The sequence below is a fragment of the Phaenicophaeus curvirostris genome, chromosome 5 (genome assembly GCF_032191515.1).
Source record: "Phaenicophaeus curvirostris isolate KB17595 chromosome 5, BPBGC_Pcur_1.0, whole genome shotgun sequence".
NCBI classification, from domain to species: domain Eukaryota; kingdom Metazoa; phylum Chordata; class Aves; order Cuculiformes; family Cuculidae; genus Phaenicophaeus; species Phaenicophaeus curvirostris.
Window position 1 is genome coordinate 16,465,409 of NC_091396.1, and position 27,758 is coordinate 16,493,166.

General features: G+C 46.1%; 1 protein-coding gene across 1 annotated transcript; it reads left to right on the top strand.

The window, feature by feature from the left end:
* Nucleotides 1-27,436, top strand: TMEM86A (transmembrane protein 86A). Its single transcript, XM_069857701.1, has 3 exons — nucleotides 1-78; nucleotides 16,648-16,912; nucleotides 21,119-27,436. Exons 1-3 carry the CDS (start codon nucleotides 58-60, stop codon nucleotides 21,544-21,546), a joined length of 714 nt encoding a protein of 237 aa, XP_069713802.1. The 5' UTR covers nucleotides 1-57; the 3' UTR covers nucleotides 21,547-27,436.
* Nucleotides 27,437-27,758: the final 322 nt, after the last annotated feature.

Sequence of the window (27,758 nt, forward strand, 5' to 3'; positions counted from 1 at the left end):
GGCCGGCCGGCGGGCAGGGCGGCGGCGGCTGAAGGCGCGGTCCCGGCAGGCACAGACATGGTGTCCCCCGTCACCGTGGTGAGTGCGGGGCGGGCGGGACCCGGGCCGGCTCCCCTGCCTCCCTCCTCTCCCCGGGCGACGCTCGTCCCGGCCCTCGTGGCCCCCGGCGGCGGTCGCTCGGGCGGGGCGCCTCGCCGTCTCCTCCTCTCGTCGCTTGTGTTGTTTTTGGAGGATCCGCGATGCCCCTGCGCCCCGAGCATCCCTCCATCCCCTCGTGGGGGCGGCTCTGCCGTCAAGGGGGCGACCCCCCACCCAGACCCTGTGGCCCCCGACGAGGCAGCCTGGCGCCGGTACCGTCTAACGCCGTGAGATGGGTCGTGTCGCCCCTCTGGCTCCCGGGGGAGTCGTCACGGTTCGTTAATGTAAGCGTCGAGAAGGTAGCGGCTCGCCGCTGTCCTGTCGGTAGGTGCGGGTGTAGCGGGGCAGCTGGGTGGATGGAGCGAAGCTGCGAAACGAGGGAGTTTTGTGGCTCACGGGCTGGACCGGCGATACCGCAAAGGGGGTGTTTCAGTGCTGAAAGAAGACAAAATTCCTTTTAGCCAGAACAGCAGAGAAGCTGCGCTGTTAGACGCGCTGCTTTGCGTGTTCCTGTTTCTAGAAAGCCAGGGATTTGTCTGGATCCACCGGCTGTAAATTCTTACGGCTAAGTGTTGGTGGGAAAGTTGCCTGATGCGTCGCTCTAGCACTGAACACCTATTGCTGCTCTCCTGATTCCCCGAGGAGCCATTGTTATCCTGCCAGTCCGTTGTATCCTCTCTTGCAGGTAGAAATTCCATCCTTTCCCTGTTCTTCATTCCCAAAGCTAAGGTTCAGAACTTCTAAATTGTCCTGCCAGTTCTGCACAGTAGCTTGTATCTAAAGCTTCAGATGAATTTTCCCGTAGTTATTAACATGTACCTGGTAAGTTCATCAGCAGCCTGGGGGTGACTTTTATCTTTAGAGACAGAGGGAAGCAGCTTGCAAATTATACCGTTGTACTGCCAAACTCTTTATTTATTTATTTATTCATTAACGCTTTAAAATATAACTAAAGTAGTCCTGTGCCGCAAGCATAATTAATCCTTAATACTTCTGGTTACAGTGGCTCAAATGTGTACTTCGGAAGTAAAATCTTATGTTGAGACGGTATGGGACTGGCTCAAAAACTGGCAGAATGTGTTTCATGATCCACAGCTTTTAAGGCTGGTGAATCAAGATGGTCTTGGTGAATCAGGATGGTAGACTTCAACTGAGCTTTGAAAGCAGGCAACTGGAATAAAGCATGAGTATGTGTTGGGAAGGGTGTAAGTAGTTCAGACTGGAAGGCTTTCCTTGCTCTAGAAGGTATGGAAGGTAACATGGGAGGGAAAATGAAAAACATCTACTTTCTTCATTTGCCTTTTTGATATGGAACAACACGTCTTTCTGCTCAGGCTTCATCCCTGACATACCGACTCTTTGCTTCACCCAAGGCAGTTAATGCAGGCGTGAAGCTTCAGAAAGCTGGAGGGATGATAAGACCGGGAGCTGTGACCGGAGCTGCAGCTGTTTACTATGGCTGTAGAGGTGGGAGGGCATCCGATTTTCCAGAGAGCTTGTGAAAAAAGAGCTGCCAGCCTTCAGTCTATTAAGGAGCAGTTCTTTGCACATCACCTTCAGTGGATTTTTCACATTGCTTTTCCTCTGAAGGAGCACGCTGTGCTGTGGTCCATGAAGGGCAGGCTGAAATGGTGTTGTGCAGCAGCATGTGCTGCCCAGGAACATGGTGTGGCCCCTGCACTGCTGCCAGGTGGAGCCGCACAGGGGGTGAGAAGCAGGGCAGCTCTACAGCCAGTGGGCTCCTTCCAGTGAATCCCTTGCTGAAGGGAACAGCAATGGGCAATCTGTCTGGCCATAGCTAGGGCTACCCTTGAGGCCCAGGCCTTATCTCTGTACTGCACTGCCTTTTGTTGCATAGACAGACCAGATGTTTGATGCCAGCATGGCTATCTCTGCTGTGACACTTGATGGAGCTGCCCTCTGTGGATTCAGCACCTGGGGCCTAATCAAATTAGCCAGAGGAATTGATTTGTCTACACTGCATATCCTCTCCCAGTACACTGCATATCCTCTCCCAGTACACTGCAGCATCAGCCTCAGCCGGTGGAACATGAGAAGAGCACAGCCAAGAATGATATGATTTCACTTCCCATTTTATAAGTGATGGCCTTTGTGCGTAACTAGAGCAGATGTCCCTGACTGCTGACACGCAACCTGGTCTCCTGCATCTCTGGCTCTTTCCTTTTTTTAGGACAGTCTTGTAATAAGAGTGAGAAACCCTGAGCTGCAGGTCTACTGTACAATTGTTAGCTGGAAGAAACCACACAAGGAGGCACAGACCATAGAGAAGAAGCTAGGAAGAAATTGTGGCTAGGGCTGCTTGACTGCGCTGGCTGCCAGGAGTGCATCATGGCCTGGTGGGTTTGGCATATCTGCCCCATGCGCAAGGAGAGACCGCGTTGTGCAGAGCTATCTGAGCTGTTGTCTCCAGTGCCTCCCAGTTCAGGCGTGCTGAGAGGGAAGCACGCTCACAAATAAAGGCGTCTAGGGCCAAAATACCTTTTAACATATTGTGCCAAGTCCTCAGCTCTGATAAAGCACTACGGTATGTACTGCTGTTGCCAGATGCCAGACTTGCATGATGCTGGGCTGTGGCAGAGAAGATGCATTTGACTGCCAGTCCTGCTCCAGCTGGTGAACTGGGCTCACTCTGGCTGGAAGTCACCTTGGAGGGAAGCTTTCACTGCTTACTCTGCTAGGCAAGCAGGAGCATCCTGCTCAAAATTTATTCTTCTTGATATTGCTCTGATTAAGAGCTGTTTTTCTGCCTAAAGCCATATGGGCTGAGAGCCTGCGGTTGGAAAGCAGTATTAATAAATGGTACATTTGCTTCATTGATATGTGAGATTTAATTCCCTTCTTGTTCAGTCATCAGTGGTCCCATCTAAATAAAGATCCTTTCTGAGACTGTCTTCTTAGTGATTTTTATACTCGTTTTTGTTTGTTTGTTTTTTTAAGCTATCGGTTAAGCAGTTTTTAGCATGAGCTTTTGGGAGACAGTCCTTGCCCTTGAGGCCTCTGTCCAGCAGGCACCATGATTTCAGAGGCTGCAAGTGCGCAGGAGGTGAGCCTGAAGACATGCAGTCATTCTGGCATTTGTATGGCGCTGTTTGCTCAAAGGGGCTTTATTTTTCCCCTAAAGTTATGGCTAAACTTAGTATAGGGCTTCACACCACCCGGAGGAAAACAGGGCATGGCAAATATATTAATTGGCTGAGAATAGGTCTGGTTTGGGGGGCAGTTATCATAGAATTATAGAATGGTTTGGGTTGGAGAGGTTGATTTTACTTGTTCTCTTTGTTAATACCCAACATTTTTTCTTTCATTGTAATTTTTCCCATTACTTAAATGCACCATAAATTGGGATTTTATTATGCAGGAGGCTCTTAAACGTGCACATTTACATACCACATAGATAGTTATGGAAATACGGCACTTGTATAAAAACCAAAACGATTTAAATGAGTTTACAGAAGAGACTTCTAAGCATCTGAACTTAATGAAGTGAGGGAGGAAATCATCACCTTAGGTAAGCTTAGCAGGATCTTAGTAACATTTATGTCAGTCACACCTTTTGTAAGAAGCCTAAAAGCTTTGGTCCTTCTGAACAGAAATCTCTGCTGCTGTATGCCAGCTAGAGCCCAGGTGTCACGTTACATGCCATTATTTATTTTTTCAGACTGAAATTGCATATTCTTCCTATGACATTGACATTCTTCGCTGTAGCTGTTGCTATGAGAGGGTGGGCTTAGGTATGGGTAACTGAAATTGGAGGCTACAAAGTGCAGGCTTCTCTCATGCTTTTCCCAGTCCCAGTGTGGTTGCATTAAGTAGTTAGTGCTGGTTGCTGCTGCAGGCAGTGCTGTAGATTAAAGTCTTCATTAACTCAAGTATATCACTCAAGTCACACGTGTCTGTTGTTCAAAGTGTGCTTTGTGCGTTAAGGTTATCTTTCTCTGTGGGTAACTGCATAATACTAAGGAAATAATAGCTCCAGTGAAATTAGACTCTTAGAAAAAGATGGCATCTGGAACCTGTCTTCTGCTAGCGTGCAGAAACTCTTGAAAAGCAAAGATCATGAGTTATATAACTCCCTTCCTGCCCAGAGGCTGAAGTGGCTATTGCATTAGTACTTCATTTTCCTACTGCCCTTCATGTCACATAGTTCCCCATAGATCTGTAATGATGACAGAGATGTAGGTTTTGCTTAGTGCAGCATGCCCAAAATTAAGAGGAGTTTATTGCTTCTTGTAGCACTTGTGCCCTTCCTGTATCGATTTGCTATATTGCTATAATCCGAAAAAGAATTTAAGCTAATGGCAGGTTTCTGTATGACAAGTGTGTCAGTCTGGAGCGTCTCTCCATGTAGTGCTGAACATGAATAAGTGTCCAGGTGACATGGAGCAGAACACTGTGCCTAGGAGATTACACGCCACCAGAGCTGAAAGGTGGTAGGTGGACTGAGCAAGAGCTTTCGTGGAAGATTTCAAGCATGCTAGGATAGGAAGGATTTCAGATCCCTGCAGAGAGCCCAAGGGCTCCCACTGCAGACTCTGAGTCAGAATTGCACAAGGCACTGTTTCTTTCTAGGTAAGTGCAACTTTTGTTTCTTCTTCTGTTAATTTAATGCTGCAGGCTGATTCTTGCATTGCATATCTGCCTGTTGGTGAGGATGGTAGCTGTTTTGATTCACCTTGCTGTGAGTTTATGGAAATTACTTGTTTCTACCAGCAGGCTACACTTTCTCCCAGAAACTAATTTCTATAGGTTACTGCAAAACATGTACTTTCTGAGGCTGAGGGGAGATGAGACAAACCATGTTACTAAGTTGACCTTGGGACTTTTGTCAAGTTTGAATGGCTAGGTTTCATTTTTTTGTGTCTCAACAGACAGCAGCTTTGGACACAGATATGGTGCCAACTGGCATCAGGCATTAATGTTCCAATTATGTATTAAAATGAGTGCATTTCTGCTAGTTGCAAGTAGCATCCGATTGAACTGTTGCTTGCCACCTGATTACAGCGGGGGCTTTGCAACTGAAACCTTTGATATATCAGTGTGAATCCTGGGAGTGTGTGGGGTAGTGTTTGCACAGGTTAGTGTTTGCAGCTACCCACCCCACAACTGTTGAGATTGGCTGACGAAGTCCAATTTATCTTCATGTAATTTGTGTCTGATATTGACTTGCCCAGGTCACATCATCTTGGCACAAGAACAGATACTGGAAATAAGATCTGTGACTCCACTGTCTTACTTTGACCGTACCTCCTGCTGTCTCTTAAAACGTATTGGTCCCTGGATAGCATGAGGAGGGCTGTTGCTTTTTTATAAGCTACCAGAGTGGCACCTTCTATATACATACCATTATTGGGATACATTGCTATTTTCCTTTCTAATTTTTCTTCAGCATCAGTGTTTCCCAAGGTTTCATCCTGCAGGACATGATACACAGGTAGAGTGTTTCATTCAGTTTTCTGTTATGCATAGGACAAGCTGAGCTATCCCTCCTGGGTTTCCCAGCACAGCCGCCTTTGCTTTTTTGCTGATCTTATTGCAGCCTTTTGTGAGGAGTTGTACAGCAAAAGTCTCTTGCATAGAGGTGCCACCTTCCCCTCCTCCCTCAGTTCAGCCTTCCTGTTGCTACTACAAAAATCTCACCTGCCAGGTGTGCATAAATCTGGTTTGTGAGCCAGAAAGGTGAACTGCAAAAGTGTTTTGTGGGTGCTGGAGGCAGTTGCACCCTTGGCATATCTTTGGGAATGGCTGGAATGGCTGGCACAACCTGCATGTGCTACCCGCCTTCTCTGCTTCACTAAAGGCTCATCAGCTGTATGACAGCACCAGTGCCTGCAACACTCTTCCTTTAGGCCTGTTTAGACCATTTCCCATAGACTGGAGGTAAAATGATGTCTTTTCTATTGAAGAAATTGCTTTTGGATGGAAGGGCCACCTTTCTTTCCCAAATACCCATGCCTGGTGGCAAAGCAGCATGTGGCAGGGTAGAGTTTTGCCAAGTACCCGTTTTCCCTGAGCACCCGTTCTTCCATGCCTCCCTCCCGCTGCAGCCAAAGGATGGGCTGGCTGAGGCCCTCCAGAAGGTACATAAGTGATGTGGGGTACAAATAAGGCTGGAGGTAGGAGAGTGAAGGCAAAAGGTGGTGCTGTTTTCTGCTGTGGCCCTGTGCCCCACAGCCAGTATGTTGAGTTTACCAAACTCCTGCAAGGTAATGCTTAGAGCAGCGTAAAACCTAATACTGCTTCATCCCAGGCAACAGAAATCTGCTTTCCCTTTCACAGAACAGTGTGACATGAAAAATGTTGTGTCCTGAGAAGGTGTGCTTGCAGCCTGGAAACCATCCCCAGGATGAGTTGTGGACAGTTTTCCATAAGCAGTAGAAATTTTTTTATCTGAATTCTAGTGTGGCCAGCCAACTAACTGTCCCTTTACATACTAAAAGGAATTGCTTGGGGCAGCCACTGACTGCCTTTCTGGGTGGTGGTTGGCTGGCTCCTGAAGTTCCCTGTGGATTCACAGCATTCTGAGGTGCTGGGCATCACTAGGGGGTGCCGCCCCACCTGACCTCACTCACTGAGGAAGTGTTTCTATGCCTTTGTGGTGGTAGTACTGCAGCTCTGATGAGCAAAATGAAAAGACAGACTTACATCTGCAAGGAATTCTTTTCTGAGTGTTACTACAAAGGGAATGCTGAGAGAGGCTGGCCTTCTGCTACACAGAAAAGAAGATACGGAATCCCAGGAGGGAAAAGCAATCTCTACTCTGAGAAAAGATGCTGGCAGGCAAATGCTATTTTTTGCTTTCATTTTGGAGATCCAATGAACTGCTCTGAAAGCATTGGTCTATGACAGCTCCCACAGCCCTGCAGAGATATTTGAATTCTTGAGTGGGTTAACATTGTTGGTCATTGGCAATGGTACATTGCTGGCCGTACTCAGACTTTCTTCACTCTTCAAAAGTGCTGACAGCTATAGGATTGCTACAGATGTGGAGTTAGTCATTCCTGCAGGTTAAGAAAAGGTTTTTTAGAATAGCACTGCTTGTGGTCCTTTGCTAGTCCAGTAGACAGGTGATGCCTGCTGATGGAAAAAAGCAAAACCAGCCCAAACAAAACAACCCCAAATATCCAAGCTCAATCTTGGGTGAAATGCGTTAGTCTGTAATTTTATTTTTGTAAGTTAACATCTGCTGAAGAAAGACTTTCCCGTCTTGCAGGCTTCCCTGCAGTCTCAGAAAGCCAAGGGCAGATACTCCAGTGACTTTGTAAGGTATTGGCTGGTGTAGTGGTATCTTGTTTTGCCTGGCCTGACAGCAGTAGATCTTGCGTAGTAGAAGGTCCCAGAAACACTGTTGCATAACTTGTTGGCTGCAGCTAGCCAAACTAACACTTTTTCTTCTTCTCATCAGTACAAGAGATACCTTTATGGATGCTGTAACTTCCCTAATTGCTGGAGGGAACACTGTAGTCCAGTGTCTCAAAGATAGGTAGCTCTTGGTAAAGGCATAGTTTAAAAGGAAAGAATCAGGCGTGGGTTCTTGATGCAACGTGTGGCACAGCCAGTGTCCCGATAGAGCGGGAATTATTTCCTTGGCTCCAGAACCACCTGCCTCTACTTTAGATTGTTATGGGACTGTTCTCTCCCATTTCTATTCCTCCTGTAAGGAGACATTTGAAGGATAGAGACTCCAGTTTCCTATTTGTGACTTTTCCCCATGCTATTTTACATCCCAGGTGTTTGCAGATGCATTTTTTTTTTAACTTGTGGGTATAGCAGCAAAGAGCTGCAATGTCCAAGAGCTCTCAGCTCACATTGGCTGCTGAGCCAAACTGGTCTCATCATCAGCCCCATGAGCATGGTCGGTGTGACTGCACCCAGCATTTTTTAATTTCTTCATTAGACGCCTGAAGACAAGACAGGACTGCTGTTGTTTTTGTATTGCAGCTTTGCTAATGTGGGCTTTGCTATTTCTATGTGAATGGCAGTTTGGCTCCTCCTGCCTTAACTTGGTAAGGGGCTGAAGTGAAGGCTGCCTGCCCCCTTTCCTCTGTTATCAACCTTCTCCCTCCCCGACCACTGCACAAGGATTCAACTATCCAAGACAATCCCCTTCAGAAATTTACTCCCATACAACAGATGATAGGGGCTTTGGTGGTAGATCACAGCATGGCTGAGGTAAAGTACTGGGTAGCACAGGCTTCTCTTGAGCAGTGTCTGTGGGTAGGGACCAACAGCAGTCTGTGGTGGAGAAATCACACTGGGAGAGCGTACATCAGGAAAGAGACCTTTGCAACAGCCGCGTCTGCAATCTCGCATCGCTGGCACTCCTACGACATGACGAGCCTTCCTCACGTGCTCCCCAGCTGGCTTGGTACAAAATGTCCATTCTTGACGCCTGCCTGCTGCCACTCAGCTGGGTGGCCGTGCTGTGCCCTTGCTGTGCCCAGGCACGCTGCCATGCTGCAGGGGCTTGAGCTGTGGTTTCCCCTGGGAGAGGCTGGTGCAGGTGAATGTTGCCCTGCTGCCAGGTGGCTGTGGGGAAACTGCTGCTCCAAATTTCCTCCCTTCTTTCTGCATCTGGGGCAAGGATGTTTATCTGGAAGATTTTATCCTTGGTGCTGATAAATTTTCATCCCCACCCTGGTTAATCCGGAGATTAGGTTGAATGTTGATGTAACTGCAAGTTGGGCAGGATTGGAAATGAGAATTTTTGTTGTGGCTCTTGTTTCTGCTTGCAGCTGTGTGTGGAGCAGCCCAGCTCTGCACAGGGGCCTTTGTTAGATGCCAATTTATTAATCCTTACCCACTGTCTGCTCCGCTGTGTCTCCACCAAAAATCAACTTTTCTGATGCCAAGAACTTGTGCAGCATATAGCTGAATTCACCACCCAAGGACTGTGAAGGCTTGTGCCAAATTTTTAATCATGTTTTTCTGGCAAATAGCCAGAGGCTTGTAGTGATAGGATGAAGGGCAATGGGTATAAACTGGAGAGGGGCAGATTTAGACATAAGGAGGAATTTCTTCACCTCAGAGTGGTGAGGCACTGGCACAGGTTGCCCAGGGAAGCTGTGGCTGCCCCCTCCCTGGAGGTGTTCATGGCCAGGTTGGATGGGGCCTTGGGCAGCATGATCTAGTAGGACATGTCCCTGCCCATGGCAGGGGGATTGGAACTGGATGATCTTTAAGGTCCCTTCCAACTCAAACTGTTCTATGATTCTGTGATTATCAGCACACACATTCTCCCAGAGGCAAATCATGTGCCATCAGAGTAATCTAATATTATCAGCTACTTGACAAGTCCATCTTAGGTGGAACCTCTATGATCTTATCTCCACTTGAATGGAGAAGGGTTTATCAATGGAGAAGGGTTTATCAATCCCCCTGAATTTCCTGCAGCATGTGGAACCTGTTCAGGAGCCGTCTGCTTTTGGTACCTCACTTGTGGCATCTCCAAAACAACCATAATACCTCTTATTAATTGCATAAATATGTTGCACAGTATTTCAGGCAGGTTGATTGGCTGGTTCAGTAACTCTTCACTACCCTCCATAAACAAGCACATTTCCTCAGAGTTTTGTTGATGAACAATTTGGGGCAGGAGGGTGGACTTGGAGGGGAAGCATTTTGCACTCGCTTACACTCAGACTGTACCAGTTAGGGCTGTCCCAGCCAGCTCCATAGCTGAGAGCCTGTTGCATATACATATACTTTGTCCTGACTGTGGTCCATGCCCAGGCTGAAGCAGCTCTCCCTCTGTGACTCAAGACTGCACTGAGGATCATTAATGTCTTGCAAGGAGCCACATCTTCTGGGGAATGAGAAACACAAGCCATGGGCTTGCAGTAGCAGCATAATACGTGGCAATAAAGCCACATAAATATTTATTGGTGCACAACTAGGGGTAAGAGCTATTGTCACAGCAGGGCAGAACCAAGGCAGGATCTATGATGCAGGTTGCCAAAAGCCAGGAGAAACAGCTCAGCCACAGGTACACAAAATGATACTCGGCCAGCCAAGGCCGCCGGGAGGGATGGGTGGAGGACAACAGCCCAGCTTTTTTTGGCCAGTGTGCACAGGCATGCTCAAGTGTTGCTCAGTAGAATAGCTGGTGTATTATTTTTGAAACACTTATCCTGGAAAGCAGCATTTTTCAGCCCAGTGGGTGTGAGCCCACCACAGGCTGGCACGCAGCTGCGTGGAAGAGGCCGGGTTCTCATTCAAGGGACTTGTGGAGGGAAGAACATGATTTGATACTCCATGTTGTTTCCTGGGACCAGTGCGAAGCTTTGTGCAACTTCAGCATTTTAATGCTTCTGATGTTCTTTTGTACCTCAGGAGCAAGATATCTCTTCCCTGTGGTGGCTGGACTTCTTTCATTCCACTTGTAATGTAGATACAGACAAATGGCTCCAAAATGTTAAAGAAACTCAGGATACTGTCTTACAAGTGCAGCTGTTCCTCTGTGGATGCAGCTTATTCTCGAGTAAAGGAGCTAGCTGTAAATTTTTTGGCTTGGTGATGTGCCTACAGGAGTCAGAACAAGCTGACTGTGCTGCTGGGGAGCAGCATAGAGGTTCCCAGGTCAAATCCCCTACTGAATATTGGTTTATATGGCCGTGAATCTCCACTTGAATGGAGGTGGCAACTCCTGGTGTGGCATAGCAGGGAGGTGCAAGAAGAGATTGTCCAGCAGGGTCCTCTGGGCTCTTGGTGAGTCACCAATAACTAATTTGTGGATATAGCTTGTGAGCTGTTAAATGAAGCATTCATATCTGTGTGCTACATCTTGTATTTTGCACATTGGGAACTTCGTGTCAGTCCTTATTACCCAGAGTTAATTCTCAGGTATGCCACTTCTGTAACTGAAGGGGCTGGAGAACAGGCCTTATGAGGAACGGATGAGAGAGCTGGGGTTGTTTAGCCTGGAGAAGAGGAGGCTGAGGGGAGACCTCATTGCTCTCTACAATTACCTGAAAGGAGGTTGTGGAGAGGAGGGAGCTGGCCTCTCCTCCCAAGTGGCAGGGAACAGAACAAGAGGGAATGGCCTCAGGCTGCACCAGGTGAGGTTCAGGCTTGAAATCAGGAAAAAATATTTCACAGAAAGGGTCATTGGGCACTGGCAGAGGCTGCCCAGGGAGGTGATTGAGTCACCTTCCCTGGAGGTGTTTAAAAGGTGGGTGGATGAGGTGCTGAGGGGCATGGTTTAGTGATTGATAGGAATGGTTGGACTCAATGATCCTGTGGGTCTTTTCCAACCTGGTTATTCTATGATTCTATGATTCATCATCTAGCCTAACCTCTAAAGAGATCTTACACCAATACCAAATGAGTAGTATTTCAAACTGGTGTGTAATGAGAATGGACAAAACAAGAGTGGAGGCTGTAAACCCATCAATCTCCACCAGGGAGGTGGATATCCAAGCCTGGAGCCTACAGAGATCTGAATGTGACAAAACCATATTCTGTTTGAAGACCACACAATCACAGAACAGTTGAGGTTGGAAGAGACCTTTGGAGATCATCTGTTGAAAAACCTCTTGGTGAGAGCCAGGAAACAACTTCCTTCTGGTCTGCCTAAGTCTTGGATGTTTTCATTGGATTTGGTTGCATACAGATAATTTACTAAATGATACTTTTCAATGTAATTCCACAAAACCAGCAATAGTGGCTTTACAGTAACTTAAACTGATTTTTAAAAGACTCTTAAGTAACCTAGTAGTCATAGCAGTTGTGAAAATGCCCTAAATTATGCTCACTGTAGAAACACAAAACTTGGAAATACTGCCTTGTTATTGTATTCAGGATATTTTCTTTACTGCACTTGAACACAGGAGAAACTAGCAGTGGAAGAAGAAAAGTGGCAAGAAAAATGCAGTAGAACTTGTAACAAAATGGCAAAACCCAGCTTGAAGCAATGACAATCACATACATTATCAAAAAGTATCTTGCCACCTGCATCAAGTGGCAACACCACGGCACAGCCTCATTTCACGTTTTGTCTTTGAGAGACAGTTAGGAAGAAAATGGGTGGATTGATGCAATTTATCTGTGCAGCCAAGAAATAATGTACCCTTCTCTGAGGTACAGGCAAGTCCAGTCATGGATTATGTCCTTGGCTTTCCTCAAGCCACAGCCTCCACTTGTGTTGGCACATAATTTCCCAATACCAGCCTTGACTTGTTCTCCAGGTGGCAAGGTGCCCCATCACCTCCTGATAGAGGGCAATCCTCTTTATCATCCTCTGGTTGCCTCAGTTTTTCTTGAAATACTTCTCCCAGGTATTTCCAGTGCCACATCATCATCTTGGCAGGATGTGTCGCCTAGCCCTCAGCAGTACAGGTGCCTCTGTCTCAGCAAGGAGTGTCCCTCATGGGCATTTGGTCAGAGCCATAACAGGGTATCCACTGAGCTGCAGCATTCAGTAATGAGCAAAGGCATATTTGCAAGTAGCTGTTTGAATTATACTTGTAGAAAAAGTATAAAAGAGCAAAGTGTTAATGATGAGAAGACTGTAGCCTTGTAGATATACAAGGTTATTCTTAAAGGAGGACTTTGTAACACTGTAAATTCCAGGCTTATGCGTGCGTAAGCGAGACTGGAATCTGACCCCTTATGCCTAAAAAATTCCTTAATTATTATTAGAATGGACATGATACAAACCATTATTCTAAAATAATACTGGCTGGGCTCAGAAGATTCACATTCAAATAGTAAGAAATGGTAATTTTGGGTTTCCCAAGCAAACATAATCTTTCTGCACAAATGCATATCCTATATTCAATAAGGCAAGGTTCCTGGGGAAAATGACAAGTGTAATTAAAACTTGTCTCATCATGCATGCACACAGGGGAGGGCAAGCTGTGATTGTAATGGTAACTGCTCCTGGCAGGTGTTTTTCTTGTAATATCAAGTATTAAATAAAACTTCCCCTGTTTATTAACCCAAATACTCTCCTGTATGCTTCTAACAGTGCCTCTGCGATGCGTTGCAAATGAGGCTGAAGTTGGGCTATATCTTTCAGCATAAACTTTTGTATTCAGAGGTACAAACCTACTTGCCCTTGCTGAGACTGTTACAGGGACCTGGAGCACTGTGGATGCTGCAAATTCTTTTGCACTTTGTAGCTCTGGAGGTTGTTTTCTGTGCTGAAGATTTTGGGTACATTATGGTGTAGTAGGGATATTCCACAACTCGTGAGGGAGGGGAAGAAACCCTGCTATATATAGAATCATAGAATCACTAGGTTGGAAAGGACCCACAGGATCATCGAGTCCAACCGTTCCTATCAAACACTAAACCATGCCCCTCAGCACCTCATCCACCCGTCTCTTAAACACCTCCAGGGAAGGTGACTCAACCACCTCCCTGGGCAGCCTCTGCCAGTGCCCAATGACCCTTTCTGTGAAATATTTTTTCCTGATGTTAAGCCTGAACCTCCCCTGGCAGAACTTGAGGCCATTCCCTCTTGTCCTGTCCCCTGTCACTTGGGAGAAGAGGCCAGCTCCCTGCTCTCCACAACCTCCTCTCAGGTAGTTGTAGAGAGCAATAAGGTCTCCCCTCAGCCTCCTCTTCTCAAGGCTAAACAACCCCAGCTCTCTCAGCTGCTCCTCATAAGGCCTGTTCTCCAGGCCCTTCACCAGCTTCATTGCTCTTCTCTGGACTCGCTCCAGAGCCTCAATATCCTTCTTGTGGTGAGGGGTCCAGAACTGAACACAGTATTTGAGGTATGGTCTCACCAGTGCTGAGTACAGAGGGAGAATAACCTCCCTGGACCTGCTGGTCACACCGTTTCTGATCCAAGCCAAGATGCCATTGGCCTTCTTGGCCACCTGGGCACACTGCTGGCTCATGTTCAGTCGCTGTCAACCAACACCCCCAGGTCCTTCTCCTCTGGGCAGCTGCCTAGCCAGACTTCTCCCAGTCTGTAGCACTGCATAGGGTTGTTGTGCCCCAAGAGCAGGACCCGGCATTTGGCCTTGTTAAACCTCATGCCATTGGACTCAGCCCAGCGGTCCAGCCTGTTCAGATCCCTTTGCAGAGCCTCCCGACCCTCCAGCAGATCGACACTTCCACCCAGCTTAGTGTCATCTGCAAACTTGCTAAGGGTGCACTCAATGCCTTCATTGAGATCATTGATAAAGATATTGAACAGGGCTGGACCCAGCACTGAGCCCTGGGGAACCCCACTTGTCACTGGCCTCCAGCTGGATTTCACACCATTTCCCACCACTCTCTGGGCCCGGCCATCCAACCAGTTTTCCACCCAGGAGAGTGTGCGCCTGTCCAGGCCAGATGCTGACAGTTTCTGAAGCTGAATGCTGTGGGAAACTGTATCAAAGGCTGTATCACGTATATGTGTTGCCATCTATTGCCTGCAACCATGAGCGAGTGAATATGATCAACTGCATTTTAAATAAGAGGCAGAAGGGGAGGAGGCAGAGCCGGAGCCAGGCACTGGCTTTGGGTAGTGTAAGCCAGATGTGTCACTTCAGATAGTTCGCAGGCACCCCCAGTGCTGTGAGACTACAAGGTCTTTTATGACTTTTATTTCAAGTTCCTTTGTTATTTGCTGCCAGAATTCTCAAAGTAATGCAGTAAAGAAGTGGTAAATGGTCATTAATTTAGACAACCTAAGTAGAGGACTGAAAATGGGCTCCACATGTAATACAAGAAAGTTAACGGCTTGCTGATGTCCTTTTGTGAGTGAATTGTGTAGCCTGGTTGTTTAATGGAGTGTTTAAAAATTGTGTCGGCAATAGCCTATGAATAATGCAATACCTTACTGCTAAGAAACTGCTGATATGCTGGGAAAATTTCTGTCAGAGTCGAGAAAAATTTTGAAAGCACCGTCTTCTTGGGATGCCCTTTATTTACAGGCTTGCTGCTTCAGAGATTGCATTCCTTTTTTAGATACTGCAAGTAAAGATGCTCTCCACTGCCTCTGCCTCTGTCTTGCAGCTTCATGTGACTCCCTTTGCTTTTGTCTGTAAAAGCTAGTGGATCTCAAAGAGTTTAGGCTTTATTAACTGAACACTGTAAGAATGGAGATATTCGCTGTGCAGTCTTCAGCCATTCTAGGTTTTTTCCCTAAGGCACATGGCATCAAAGGAAAATAGATGCTGGTTTTGTGTCAGAAATAGGGGCAAAGATTTGGAAAAAGAGACCAATATTTTGCAGGTTTTTGAAACATCGGCTCCTTGCGTGAGAGAAGTGATCTGGGAGTGTTGCACAGATTTTGATGGACTTTGCAGTGTGAACCCAGTTCCAATGCCCCTAAATTTTCCCTCATGTCCTCCTCCAGTGCACAAAGCCTCTGTGTGCTTTGGTCATGAGTAATAGGAGGTTGTGCTACTAAGCAACTAAATCTTGCTTGGCCAAAGAAATGAGAAGATTGAGAGTGAAGCCCTGTTAGCAGGGGAGCTCTAGAAGTTGGAACTGTCTTAACTGCAGGAGGAAACATCACAGAACATAGCTCAGGCAAGCACCTGAGTCAATCACAATATCTTTATTTTCTTCTCATTTTGGCCCTCAGCTGCACTCCAGGAGAAAATAAAATCATAAATTTGTTTCTCATGCAGGGTTTTCCCCACCTGCACTAAAATGCAGAAATATCACAGGAGGGCAGGTGAACACAGTATGTACCTAATCACTGTTCTCAGCTAAGTGTATGCTAGGAGCAGACCCAGCCTGTGGAACTTTGTGCCCTGCCTCTGCTGTGGTTTTGTTATTAGTAGCCTGGTATTCATACTGCATCTTTTTCATCAGGATTTACACAGTAGAACCCTGAGTCAAAGTGTTTCCTGCAATTTAGGCAGTATATTATTAGTGTAAAGCTAGAACAAAGCATCACATGATTGATGTTGATGTTAGTCATCTGAGGAAGTGACATCCTCACCTGGGAGGTTGTTGTGGTGGGTTTTAAAGGTATGTGGTGATGCTAACAGCAAGTTCCAGGCGTGAGGCTATAGGGCAGGAGGGAGAATGGGTTAGAGTAGAGATTGTATCCCCAGGGTGATCTGTAACTGTATAAGCAAGAGGATTTGGCAAAATGGGAGGGAAGATTTGGACTTCACTGGCTTTTTTTGCTGCTGGGATATTTCTTGGGAGCGCAGTATTTTTGCAGCTACAAGAAAGGAACTGTATAAAAGGGGTCAGTCTAAGCACAAGATAGTTGACAAGGACTACCAGAGGAGGTTGACTAATGGGCTAAATGTTTTCAGTAGAACAAATGAAGAGAAAAGGTATCTAAAACTTTCTCCACCACCCAAAACCTATCCTGCCAAACAAGAAGCACCTTCAGCAGAGAGGGGAGGTCTAGGCTGAGGATCATGGTCAAGTTCAACCAGCCTTTCTCAGGACAGAAATGCTGCCAACTGCCAGTATACGTGAAAATGCAGCTTTCAAGAGGAAGGACACAGTTCTGTTATGCAGTTTATTCCACTGATGCTTCTGATGGTCCTATTAAATTATCTTTTTTTAATTTTTTTTTTTCAGGTGAAGAGTGAAGGCCCCAAATTGGTGCCCTTCTTTAAAGCCACTTGTGTCTATTTTGTCCTCTGGCTGCCAACTTCCAGTCCCTCCTGGTTCAGTGCCCTCATCAAATGTCTGCCTATCTTCTGCCTGTGGGTTTTCCTTCTGGCTCATGGAATTAACTTCTTAGTGTCACACCGGAGCGCCAGCCGCATCCTAGCAGGACTCGTATTCTCAGCAGTGGGAGACGCCTTTCTCATCTGGCAGGAGCAGGGCTACTTCATTCATGGTGAGTGCGGTGTCAGTCACAAAGGGATGCCAGTGTCCAGCTGTTAATCTCTTTATTTAGTAAAGAGTTGCTGGGCCACGTGTTTTGTTTATTCATATACAGCTTAAGCCCTAGGCAGTGGGAGGCACTTATCCTTTGACTAAAATCCATTATAGTTAGAGGAGTCATGCCATGGATGAGTCTTCTCCTGAACTTCTCTTCAGGTTATAGTGTTAATTGGGGCAGGTTTGGTTCCCTGGCACGTGCTCACAGCACCTCAGCTCTCTGGAGCTGGGAAGGTGGCATGGGCAGAATCCCTGGGGAAGAGAAGGAAACAGTCATAGCACTCAGCAGCTCCCATGAAGCTAAAGGAAGTATCTACATCCTATCTCTCTGCAGGGAGATTTGTCAGCCCTTTGCTACAAGGATCAGAAATAGGAGACATGGTGCAAAGGTCCTCAGTGGAGAACAGGTGGAAAGAACCCTTATGTTTTGATAGACAAGCCTATAGTCTGGGGAAGTTGTTTACGTGGATGCTAGAAACTAAAGCATAAGAAATCTTGTCCTACTTGCAGGTTCATCAGTATGAATCACGTAGCCTATTGTACAAGATGTCTATTTTGCAAGACATGTAAATGATGGGGAATCAAGGACAAATCTTTCCACAATGGCCTGTCATTTCTGCAGAAAGATACACATCTCTCGGAGCAAAACAAGCTTGTTTTATTTTGCTAGTTTGCTGACTAGAACATAATGCTGTAGATTAATCATTGAAAGCCATATTAAACCTGCCTGCAGCAACACTCTCCCTGGCCTTGGACTGTCACAAGAAATCAGCAGTAGTTGAGTTCTTCACTAAACTGACTAGTGGGGTTTCTGAAGTTAATTTAACCAGCATGGGGATCTCGCTTAACACCCACCACTAATTGGCTGCTGTGACTTTCCCATTAGAAAATGTGATGAGACGAAGGAATTTTTCTGACTTGTGCTGTTGTCAGCTCTGAAAGTAAAAGGCTTTTTTATCACCTCTCTCGTGAAGTCAGTATTTAGTTTTATTCTGGGATTCCAACAACATCTTTCTTTATGAGAGGGAAGTGTGTCTAATGCTAGATATGAAAGGCCAAATGCTCTGAGTCTGGTTTTAATCCTGCTTCCCAAGGGTTTATCCCGATCTCATTAAAAGTTCATGTAAAATTTTTTACTGATTTTGGTGGGGTTTAAATTAGGCCTTGAGGATTGGATCTATCTGGCTGAACCCTGGGCATGTTGTTGAGGAGCTCCAGCCTTCTCTTGGGCTGCCACCTCCTCTGTGCCGAGTGTTGGCATCCCCACTGATGAGCCTCCTCCTAACTGTGGTACCTGGCTCAGTGCAGGTTGCCTCAGCTCAACTTCTTGTGCTTGTTTTGCCTCCTGGAGTTATTCTTTGAGCTGTGGCTTGGAAAACATTCAAGGCCTGAATCTCACCATGACTGTTTCAATACATGGACTACTCCACTCCCATATAGCTGGCATCTCTGAGTTGCCTCTCCTGTTTAGTGCTAGGTGAAGGTCAACTAGTCACGGCAATTCAGTGTCTCGTTAATGTGTTTTAGTCTGAACTTACGATGGATTTTTTGACCCTAGTCTCACAACTGAGAAATGTTGCTTTCTAGGTTTGGATGCATTTTTCTTCTTTAAAGGAAAGCTCTCTTGGGGCATGTTGTAAACCTCTGCCTTCATCCTGGCTGCTTCCTGCATGCCTCAGTCCTTGCTAATCCAAGCTACCATCTTCTGTAGTGAAGTGTTAACATTTGTGTTTCAGCTGTTAGCAGAAAAAGCACACTACCCCACTTCATGCTTCACCTTTCCTGCAAAATGTATTTTCTCCTGTATAAAACTCAGCAGGCTGCCATTGTTGACAACTGGCAATATTCAACCTTTTGACATCATTGTTTGAGGGAATTTGAAATTTCAGGAGAATAAGAGGAAATACTAGATAAAATGTACTTTGTGTTTAATTTCTACAGCTTTCAGGCTGAAAAAAAGGGTTGGGAACTGGGCTAATTTGAATAGCTTTTGAGACAATGAGTTTATAAAAGGACATTTGTTCATTACTTTATAGGGAAGTGAGAGCCTGGGAACCTACTCTTGGCACACTTAGCTTTTTTTCAGTTTTGCTGTTTCAATCCACTAATAACATGCTATTTTCTGACTAGTGTCTTAACTGCACGTAGAAGATACTTTACAGTGTTAACATCCACCTCCTTTGGGAGCAGGCACTTATAAACAATTTATGTATTTGATGAACACTGCATGGTGAACAAGGGACTAACAAAAAGGCATTATTACCAGCCTGAGGGGAAACTCCAGGCACAGGGAGGGCGAAGGATACCCAGGGGTAGGAAGTGGGCAGAGAGGAGATGGTCTGATCTGGGAAGACCAGGTCAAAGGCCGAGAAATGCACTCCGCCCTCCCTGTGCGGCCATCATAGATTTCCCCCGTCCCTGACTTGATTTGTGGGTATTGAATAAGGAAACCTGGGAGCTGACTCCATCAGCTGTGACCAGCCTCACCACACATTACGAAACTCCTGCCTTTCTGGGCTTCTGCTTAGCTGCTGCATGCTGTCCTCCTCTCCTCTTGCTCCTTGTTGCCAGCTGCCTGCATGAAGGACAATACATTCTTCAGTTCCACACCCCAGAACTCTCCATATAGTGCCACCAAAGGAAAAACCACTCATGACTGTTAGGGCAAAATAACCTCCTTCTCCTTACGTATGCCCCCAGGGCTATAGTCTTTCTTGCCCTATAAGACTATCAACAGCTCTTGTCCTAAACCCCTCCTCAGTTTCCTCAGTGCAGTGCCCATGATGTGTAATAGCTCTGTGGGACACCAACTTTTTGTTGTGCTCCTTTGCTCTTCTCTTCCTTCCCCTTCCTGCTGTTCCAGACCAGATTCCCCACCAGCCCCCTCCTCCGAGTTCGCCTCATCCCACCATGGCTGAGCTTTCAGTGGGTATCTGGCCTTTCTCAAAAGCAAGGAGACACTTGCCCTTCTTTAAGCTGTCTCAACACAGGAGTGTTAAGATTGGAAAATGGCTGCTAGCAGCAGGTTTTAGAGACTGCCCTTTATACCACAGCATCATTCTTTCAATGTAAACAAGTTTTCTGCTGGAGGTCTCAGCTTCCCAGATACTTTTCTCTATTTCATGCTTTAGAGCCGCATGAAAACTTTCAGCTACTCTAATAATCCTGCCAGGATAAAGCAGGACAGCCTGCAGCTGCACCGTGTGTGGGTCTGGGAACCAGAGGACGGGACAAGCTGGACTCAGTTTGGGGTCCTCTATTTACAATTGACATGACAGCTCATAGTCACCAGCTGTACCAATACATAGTGACATTTTTTTGTCAAATAGATTAGTGATGAGTGAGTAACATATGGGCAGTACCTTCCAACACCCACATCTGGCATTTCTCAAAGGTGTTGCACTTCAAAGGGAATCTGGCATTTTATTTTCACAGATTGATTCCAGTTAAGGTCCATCTTAATCTTGCAAATAGCCATAAAATTGTTGGCGGATCACGTTGGTGCAGTCCCTGAAATATGCCAGCTGCTTCTTTCCAGCTTGGGTTTCTCCTAGCTATGGGCAGAGATGGAGTAAAAGCCAGATTTAGTCCCCGAGTGCCTTTGAGTTTGTGGCTAAATACGGTCAGGCTTTGTGTCTGGGTTCAGAGGGACTGGTATCTTTTTTCTTATTTTTTTCCTTTGCAGTCTTCCTGTTCTACACATGACCTATTGGCAAAACACTTTGGATAGTTAGAGGGGATGATGTTTGGTTTGCCTTGCCCCCACCCTTCTATCCAAAGCAGGGGAGGAGGAACCACCTGAAAATCAAGCTTTGTTCCTTTTGTGGCAGCTTAGTTCACCTGGCCTCCCTCCTGGAAGGATTGTATCATAACAGTGTTGTACTTGGCTGCAGGTGTTAATGCACTGGGGCTCCTTAGGGTGGGAGGCTGGTGCTAAGATTGATCCCCTATGCATACTTTTTATTACCAAATGGTCCCAAGTGGTCAGTATGATTCCCACTGAAAGCATTGAGGGTTGTAACACTGCAAGGACATCTAATCCTTTTGCCTGTTGTGGTATATTTAAACCCAATATAGCCACAATGGTTTTTTTTTTTTATTTGCTACCAACTGCCAGTCACTGCTGAAAGGTCATATTTGCTATGTCAATGCCTCTTTCCAGGTCTGCTGATGTTTGCAATCACACACATCCTGTATTCTTCAGCCTTCGGCATGAAGCCTTTGGACCTTAAAGCCGGCTTGTTTACGGGCCTTGTTTGCAGTTCCTGTTATGCCTTCCTGTACTCCTACCTCTCAGGCCCATTCACCTACCTGGTAGCTGTCTACATCGCCTTGATTGGCTTCATGGGCTGGCGAGCAGTCGCCGGCATGCAGCTGCGCAACGACCTCTGGACATGGACCAAGCTCTCGGCCTGCATCGGCGCAATGCTCTTCATGGTGTCGGATCTGACCATTGCACTTAACAAGTTCTGCTTTCCTGTGCCCTACTCACGCTTCATCATCATGGCTACTTACTATGCAGCCCAAATGCTTATTGCATTGTCAGCTGTAGAGAGCAGAGATGAAGAGGACTTCAGAAAGAGGAGCTAGGTGGAGCGCCAATAGTCTGTGAACAACATGGGTTATATCTCAGGTGCTGTAGCTGCATTCACCCCTGAGAGAGATCTCCATTTCTCTAGGCACATCGGTGATGTTGATTTTGCTTCTTTGAAGCATTACCTTGGGGGCTTTTTTTTCCTTTTTTCCAATGGCTTTCTCCGAATAATGCTTACTTTGGTGTGGAGTCCCTATCAGAAAGCTTAGACTTGTCCCTGCAGTAGCTGCTCATTCAACTTCTCCTCCTTAGAAGTACTGTACTACTGCATTTTACTTGTCAGTCTTGAAACTGATGCAGACTGTCTGGGAAGAGGAGAGCTGATGGAAAGGAGGTTTAGCGATACACTGTGCTAGAAGACTTGCTTTCAATAGTAGGCAGACAGGCACAGATCTCTGTTGAAGTCATAGGTAAAAAAGAATTTAACTGACACATATTTTTGTGCATTACAAACCCAGTATGTAAACTGGAGCTGTTGCTTCTGCTGAAAGGAACCCTGGATGTAGAGAAAAAAACACATATCCAGATGAGAACTGAGCTTTGGAGTCAACAGCAGCATGTGGCAGCCCCCAGCAGAACCAGAATGAAAGCAAAACACCAAGCAATGAGCACAGGTCAAAAGGTGCACTGATGTGCAGTGCTGGGTGCTTTGATTGCAGCTGATCGCTGCTCCAGGGCAGGTCTGTATGTGCAAGCCAGCATTGCGGCATGTGGAAGAAATAGGAGTTTGGTGGGATTTCAGGGACATCAAGGTAGCCAGGCTGGTGCATTTTCTACCACAATGTGTGCGCTATTACATGGTGTCTGCAGCCACCAGCGACAGCTCAGATGTAACGGGGAAATGAGGAAATTTGTTTTACAGGAGGACTTTGAGCATTTCTTACTAATGTATCACCCTAATTTTCTTTAGTATGGCAGACAGGAATCTAACTTTTATGCCTTTCTTGCCCAGTATCCTTAGAAATAATTTTCCATATATTCATTAAGCTTTACGGTACTGCTGCTTGCTTGCAGTATCTCTCTCAAATCTTTGTGTGAGCATTTCTTGTGGTCAAGGCCCTGATTTTGGTTGTAGGTTGTTGTGTTTTGCCAGCTGGTGGTAAACAATCAGCTTTGCATCACTTGTTTTTGGAAAGTCCCTTTTCGGCAGAGCTTCCTGAAAAGCACTGTACTTTGTGTTCAAAGTGCTTGCCGCTTCCTTCTCAAACTCTTGTGGATGCAGTGAGAATGCACCATCAGGGCTGGGAAAGCCTGTTTAATTCTGATCCAAATTCTTAGGTTTGTTTGTTTGCCCATCTGCTGAAGCAATATTACTTCTGACTTCAGACTCTTTTAAAATAGGAAGAAGTTATCCTGATTTTTTTAATCCAAGTTCATTTGTGATCATATGTATTTTTTTCCTCCTATTTAGGATATGTAACAGCAAGCTTTGTTTCTGGTTGAAATGATCTTGAATGTGCTTTTCTTGTCTGACCCTCCTAGGGCTGCTTTCATGGGTTGGATTCTCCCACAATGGCTTGTTTTAAGACACGCATGCACTCAGGTGTGCAAAGAAAGCTTGCCGAGGGTTCCTGCACCTCCTTAAACAGTCAGCCAGACAGGGACAACCAGATCAGAGTACACAACAAAAATCCATGCACACCCTCACAGCCCCTTGCACACACTCACAAGGGCAAGAATGGAGCAGGAGGGGGCAGCCTTCCAGACCAGCCTCATAAGCTGAAAATTACCGTAGTCTCCATACCTAGCATGCCCAGACCATTCCAGGCGAAAGCCTGGCACTGAGTCCCTGGCACAGTTGGCAGAGCAGGAATTCCTCTTTGTGAGGAGTGTGGCAGGGTCAAGGGGCAGCTAAGGAAACCTACCAATCCTCCTAGCTTTTCCCTTGGTGTTGAGAGGTGTTTAGTGGGTCTCCTGCTCCTCCTCAGCCTTGCATGGTGGGACTGGGTGGGGAATAGGCATTGCCTCCCTGTGACTCCTGCATTAGTACAAATGCAGCCAGTATTACAAAAATCTAGGTTAACCATCCTGACCCCATGCAGTCATCTGCTGCTTTTCAGACATAGATCAGGAAGGTCAGCTGCATTACTGAGAGGGAAAGCATTGTAAATAGCACAGCTCCGTGTAATCTCTTCCTTTTAATGCTGTTGTGTAATATTGTCAGTATTCATTCACTGGCACACCGGGGCCTGCCTGGAGTAAATTGCTGAGGGAATTTAGAGCTGTAAAACATCTTCATTCATCAGCACTGCTTATCCCCTGGCCGCAGCTTGAACCCTGCGGTATAGTGCTCTGCGGATGTCACCTGCTGTTACTCAGCTTGACTGTTTACAAATCTCTTCTGGCAACAGATTGACCAAGCTGAGAGGAATTCTAAGGATTTGGGGTGAACCCCACCAGCATGTGAGCAAAGAGCACGTTTCAGTTTGATTTACCGCACCTTGTCATGGGTCAGTCCAGCACTCCCAATTCTTAGCTGGCAGGTCTTTGGAAGAGCACTTCACATCCTGAGCTTCCCTTTGCTTTGAGGAAAATGCATATGTGATAAAGTAGGCTTTATTTAAAAGTAGAATTTTGATTATCATTTTCTTCCCCTCTAGAAATGAGTAGTCTGCAATTTCGTGAAGACAGCCGAGTTGTTTGTTGGCATGTTTTTTCATCTTGGCTTGCTTTGTTATCCCATCATCAGCCACTGGATACATGCAGAAAAGGATCTTTTCTGTGTTATTAGGAGGCCTGCCCTCTCTGCTGGCCATCAGATGTGCAGTTTATGGTGGCAGAAGTCTCTGGGCAGCTCCAGCTGTAACACCAGAAACATGTGCAGCCCAAGTGGGCTGTCGTTCCCTTGCTGTCCCCTCTCCTGGAATGGGCTGGCTGGGATGCATTCTGGCCAGCCATGCTGGCTCCCTCCCAGTCCTGCAGCGGCTTCAGCCTTCCCAGGAACATGAGGCAGAGCTCTCAGCATACAAAGTCAAGGAGAGTCCTGGCTGGCTCAGAGATTTGCCAGCGTGGGCTCTCAATGTTCTAAATCTCTCTCCTGCTCTGCATTCCTCCTTTTAACGCATATTGCTGGAGGAATGTGGAGACTATTTTTGTGGAGGTTCTTTCCTGCTGCTGAGACCAGCTGCTGTGGACATTGATTTGATACAATTTTGAGTTTCATAAGCCTGAAGAAACACTAAGCAGTTGCTGACAGTCTGTTAAATACCTTTTCTTGGGATTACAACTGTTCCCTCAACCCCAAGCACGAGTAATCTTGACTCTGAGAGGAAGCAAACAGGAAGTAGGAACGACATGACCGTCTGTGGCACTGCCTTTGTGCATCTTCCTGTTGTCTCTTTACAAACTGTGAGGTTTGATCCATTCTTCTTCTTTTTTGGGGTACAGTCTTTGAGAAGCACCCAGACTTTGGTTCAGGGACATTACAGGGGAAATGAAGCACCCCACAGCGTAGCGTGCCTGGGCCTCGCGCTGTTGGCTCCTTTGCAGATCGAAGCAAACAGCAGCTGTAGAGCTCAGTGGCTGGTGCCTCTTTCTCTTTGCTTAGTTTCTGGATGCAGACAGGGTCTCTTTTAAGCAGAAGCATCATAATTGTGATCTTGGAAGAGGATGGGAAGTTGCCTACTTCTCATGACAGAAGTCCTCCTGAGTACTTCTCCTGCTTTTTATCCACGCTTGCTCCTTTTGTGGCCTTGGCTAAGTCTCTTAAATTTTCAGGGGCCAGGTCCTCATCTGGTGGAAAAAAGGCACAAGTGTATGAGGGCCAGTGCTATGCAACACCAGGTAATCGGGCCCTCACCCCATTTCCACAATGGGGATATTAGCACTTAGCTACCTCACAAGGATGCTGTGAGGATTAATGCTCATGCAGCACTTACTTAGAAGATTTAAAGTGCTATATAAGTCCCAAGTATTACCCTACCCTAGTGTTAAAAATGTTTTTAGGGATATGCAGGACTTGCTTCACTTAAAGCCTGGAACGAGTGACTGCCCTTTCAGTCTGCATCAGAATGGAAGGGAAATGCAAAATGTTTATTCACGCTGGCTAACAGGATGGACTCAGCCGCACTTGAACTCTGAGGAGGGTTTAGCCTATATGTCTGAAATATAATTTCAGTTTTGCAAATGGTTTTTAGTTCTTTTGAAAGCCTGAACCAAGTTTTTAGGCATGAACCTTGCATCCAAATTTTGCAGTCTGGTCTTATCCCTGACTGTTAGCTAGATTAAATCAAATCCAGCCAAAACGCAGTGTTCTCACAGTCTGCTGTGGTTGTTGAAATGACTAGAACAGAAGATAAAGTCATTCTGTTCAACCTTTATTCTGCAGAAGGTTAGCTAGGTTTTGTGGGACAACTTGCAAAGGGATGTTTAGTTTCTGTGATTTACTGGCTTTAAGATCAGCAGAGAGGGAAGGCCTTGATGAAATCAATAAGCTTGGCACATCCTTTGTGAATTATTTCCTTTTCACCTGAATCAAAGAAATAGCAGGTTCTCTAGCAAAGGAAGTGCTTGTACCACCAGTCCTAGGTCCCAGAACAAAAGTCGATTTTAAAAATACAGCTCTAAACCATCACCATGTTCTCAACTAGTACAAAGATACCACTGTTCACTGATTTAAAATCTGGACCACAGCTAGAAACTACTCAGTTCTGGTAGCACTACCTGCTGTACAAACACAAATGAAAGTGAAGAATTGCACACCAAGGAATGTGAGCTGTGTACATGTGAAATGGACCATAACTTTGAAGCAGCTGCAGTAAAATCTTATCTTAATATGAACTCAAAAGCAAATACAATGCAAATTTTTACAGTTTCTTTTAAATGTTTGAAGGGTTTTAGTTTTCTTAGTTTGGAAGAAATTTTCTTATTTTATTTTTGCTCTTATTGTAAAGAATAAAAGTATACAACTCTGGATAGACTACAAATGAAAAAAGGTGGCCAGTTGGCAGGAATGCCAAATCTTCTGTGGCTTGTATTGTTTCTGTGGTGACACTACGCTGCTGTAGGGTGAGCTACTGGAGTGGTGTCATGGCTCGACAGTGAGGCTGAAGCACAAGGTCCCTCTCATATGAGAGGGATGCAGGGGCTGAGCCACTGAGACTGCAGTGGGAGCACAACTGGGCCAATTTGAATTGGTCAAAAGAATGAGAGAGCATCAGGAATAAAAGAAACATTTACCCAACAGATAAAAAGCATGAAACCAAAGCCAGCCCACTGGGTGATGGTGCTGAATCAGTACAAACACATGTATTTAGACCTTGCTTGTGCAGGCTCCTGCTGGACCGGGTCTTGCTCTCAATTCACCTGGAGGAGGCTTACTCCAAGCCTATGGTGCTAGCAGGGTCAGGCCAGCAGAACCTGATGCTTTGTTAAATCAAACTAAAAAAAGTAGAGAACACACACAAACACCGCCCTCACCTCCCCCAAAAAGCCCCAACCCCAAACAACAAGGTAAGAAAACGCAAATGCCATTGGAGAAGCAGTAGTTCTGCCTGGCTGAGGCCACAGACTGACTTGTCTGTCCTGAACACAGTCTCCATGTCTTGTACTCATGTGAGCCTCTCGCTCCAGCCCCTCTCCCATGCATTCCAGGCAAAGTGCACTGAAGATGTGACTGAAGCAGCTGCTCTCCCCTGGGGAGTCAAGCATTTTGCCACGTCTGAAAGTCTCTAGCACTTACTTCCTTTACCATGATTGTAAAGGTCACCACATGCAGTACGGCCACTCGATCTGGGAACTTTTCTTAACTTGTTTTTATGATTATTTTACTATTTTAAGTCTTTGTTTGGAATGTATTTTTTTTTCTTGTTTCTTCTGTGTAACAGCAATTAAAAATATTAATTTACTGGGTATTTTTACTGTGCATATAAAATATTTCCTTGCTCATTTTCTGTTTATGTGACTGTTTCAGCATGGAGTATGCAGCCAACTGAACCTCTGTGGCAGGCAGTTTTGGGTCACTGTTACGCCCATCAGTCATGAGGCTCTGCCCTGGAGCTACCCAGCACCCCAGTGCAGCTGACTAACCTGTCACAGCCGGCAACAGTATTCCTGTCTGGGGAACCCTGAAACATAGCCACGTGTACCCCCACGTGCACATCCAACAGAAACCAACCAGGCAGCACTGAAATGATGGCACCTGGCTCATGTTACAACACATCTCAGGTGCTGTGGGATGTGGAGCCCTGAAGCACGCTCGCCCCTTGCT

What these genes read in the sequence shown, in the direction of transcription:
- TMEM86A (XM_069857701.1), top strand. Translation starts at nt 58, where the DNA reads ATGGTGTCCCCCGTCACCGTG. An exon ending in TGGTGTCCCCCGTCACCGTG is followed by an intron (nt 79 to 16,647) that starts GTGAGTGCGGGG and finishes TTTTTTTTTCAG; the next exon opens with GTGAAGAGTGAAGGCCCCAA. An exon ending in GCAGGGCTACTTCATTCATG is followed by an intron (nt 16,913 to 21,118) that starts GTGAGTGCGGTG and finishes GCCTCTTTCCAG; the next exon opens with GTCTGCTGATGTTTGCAATC.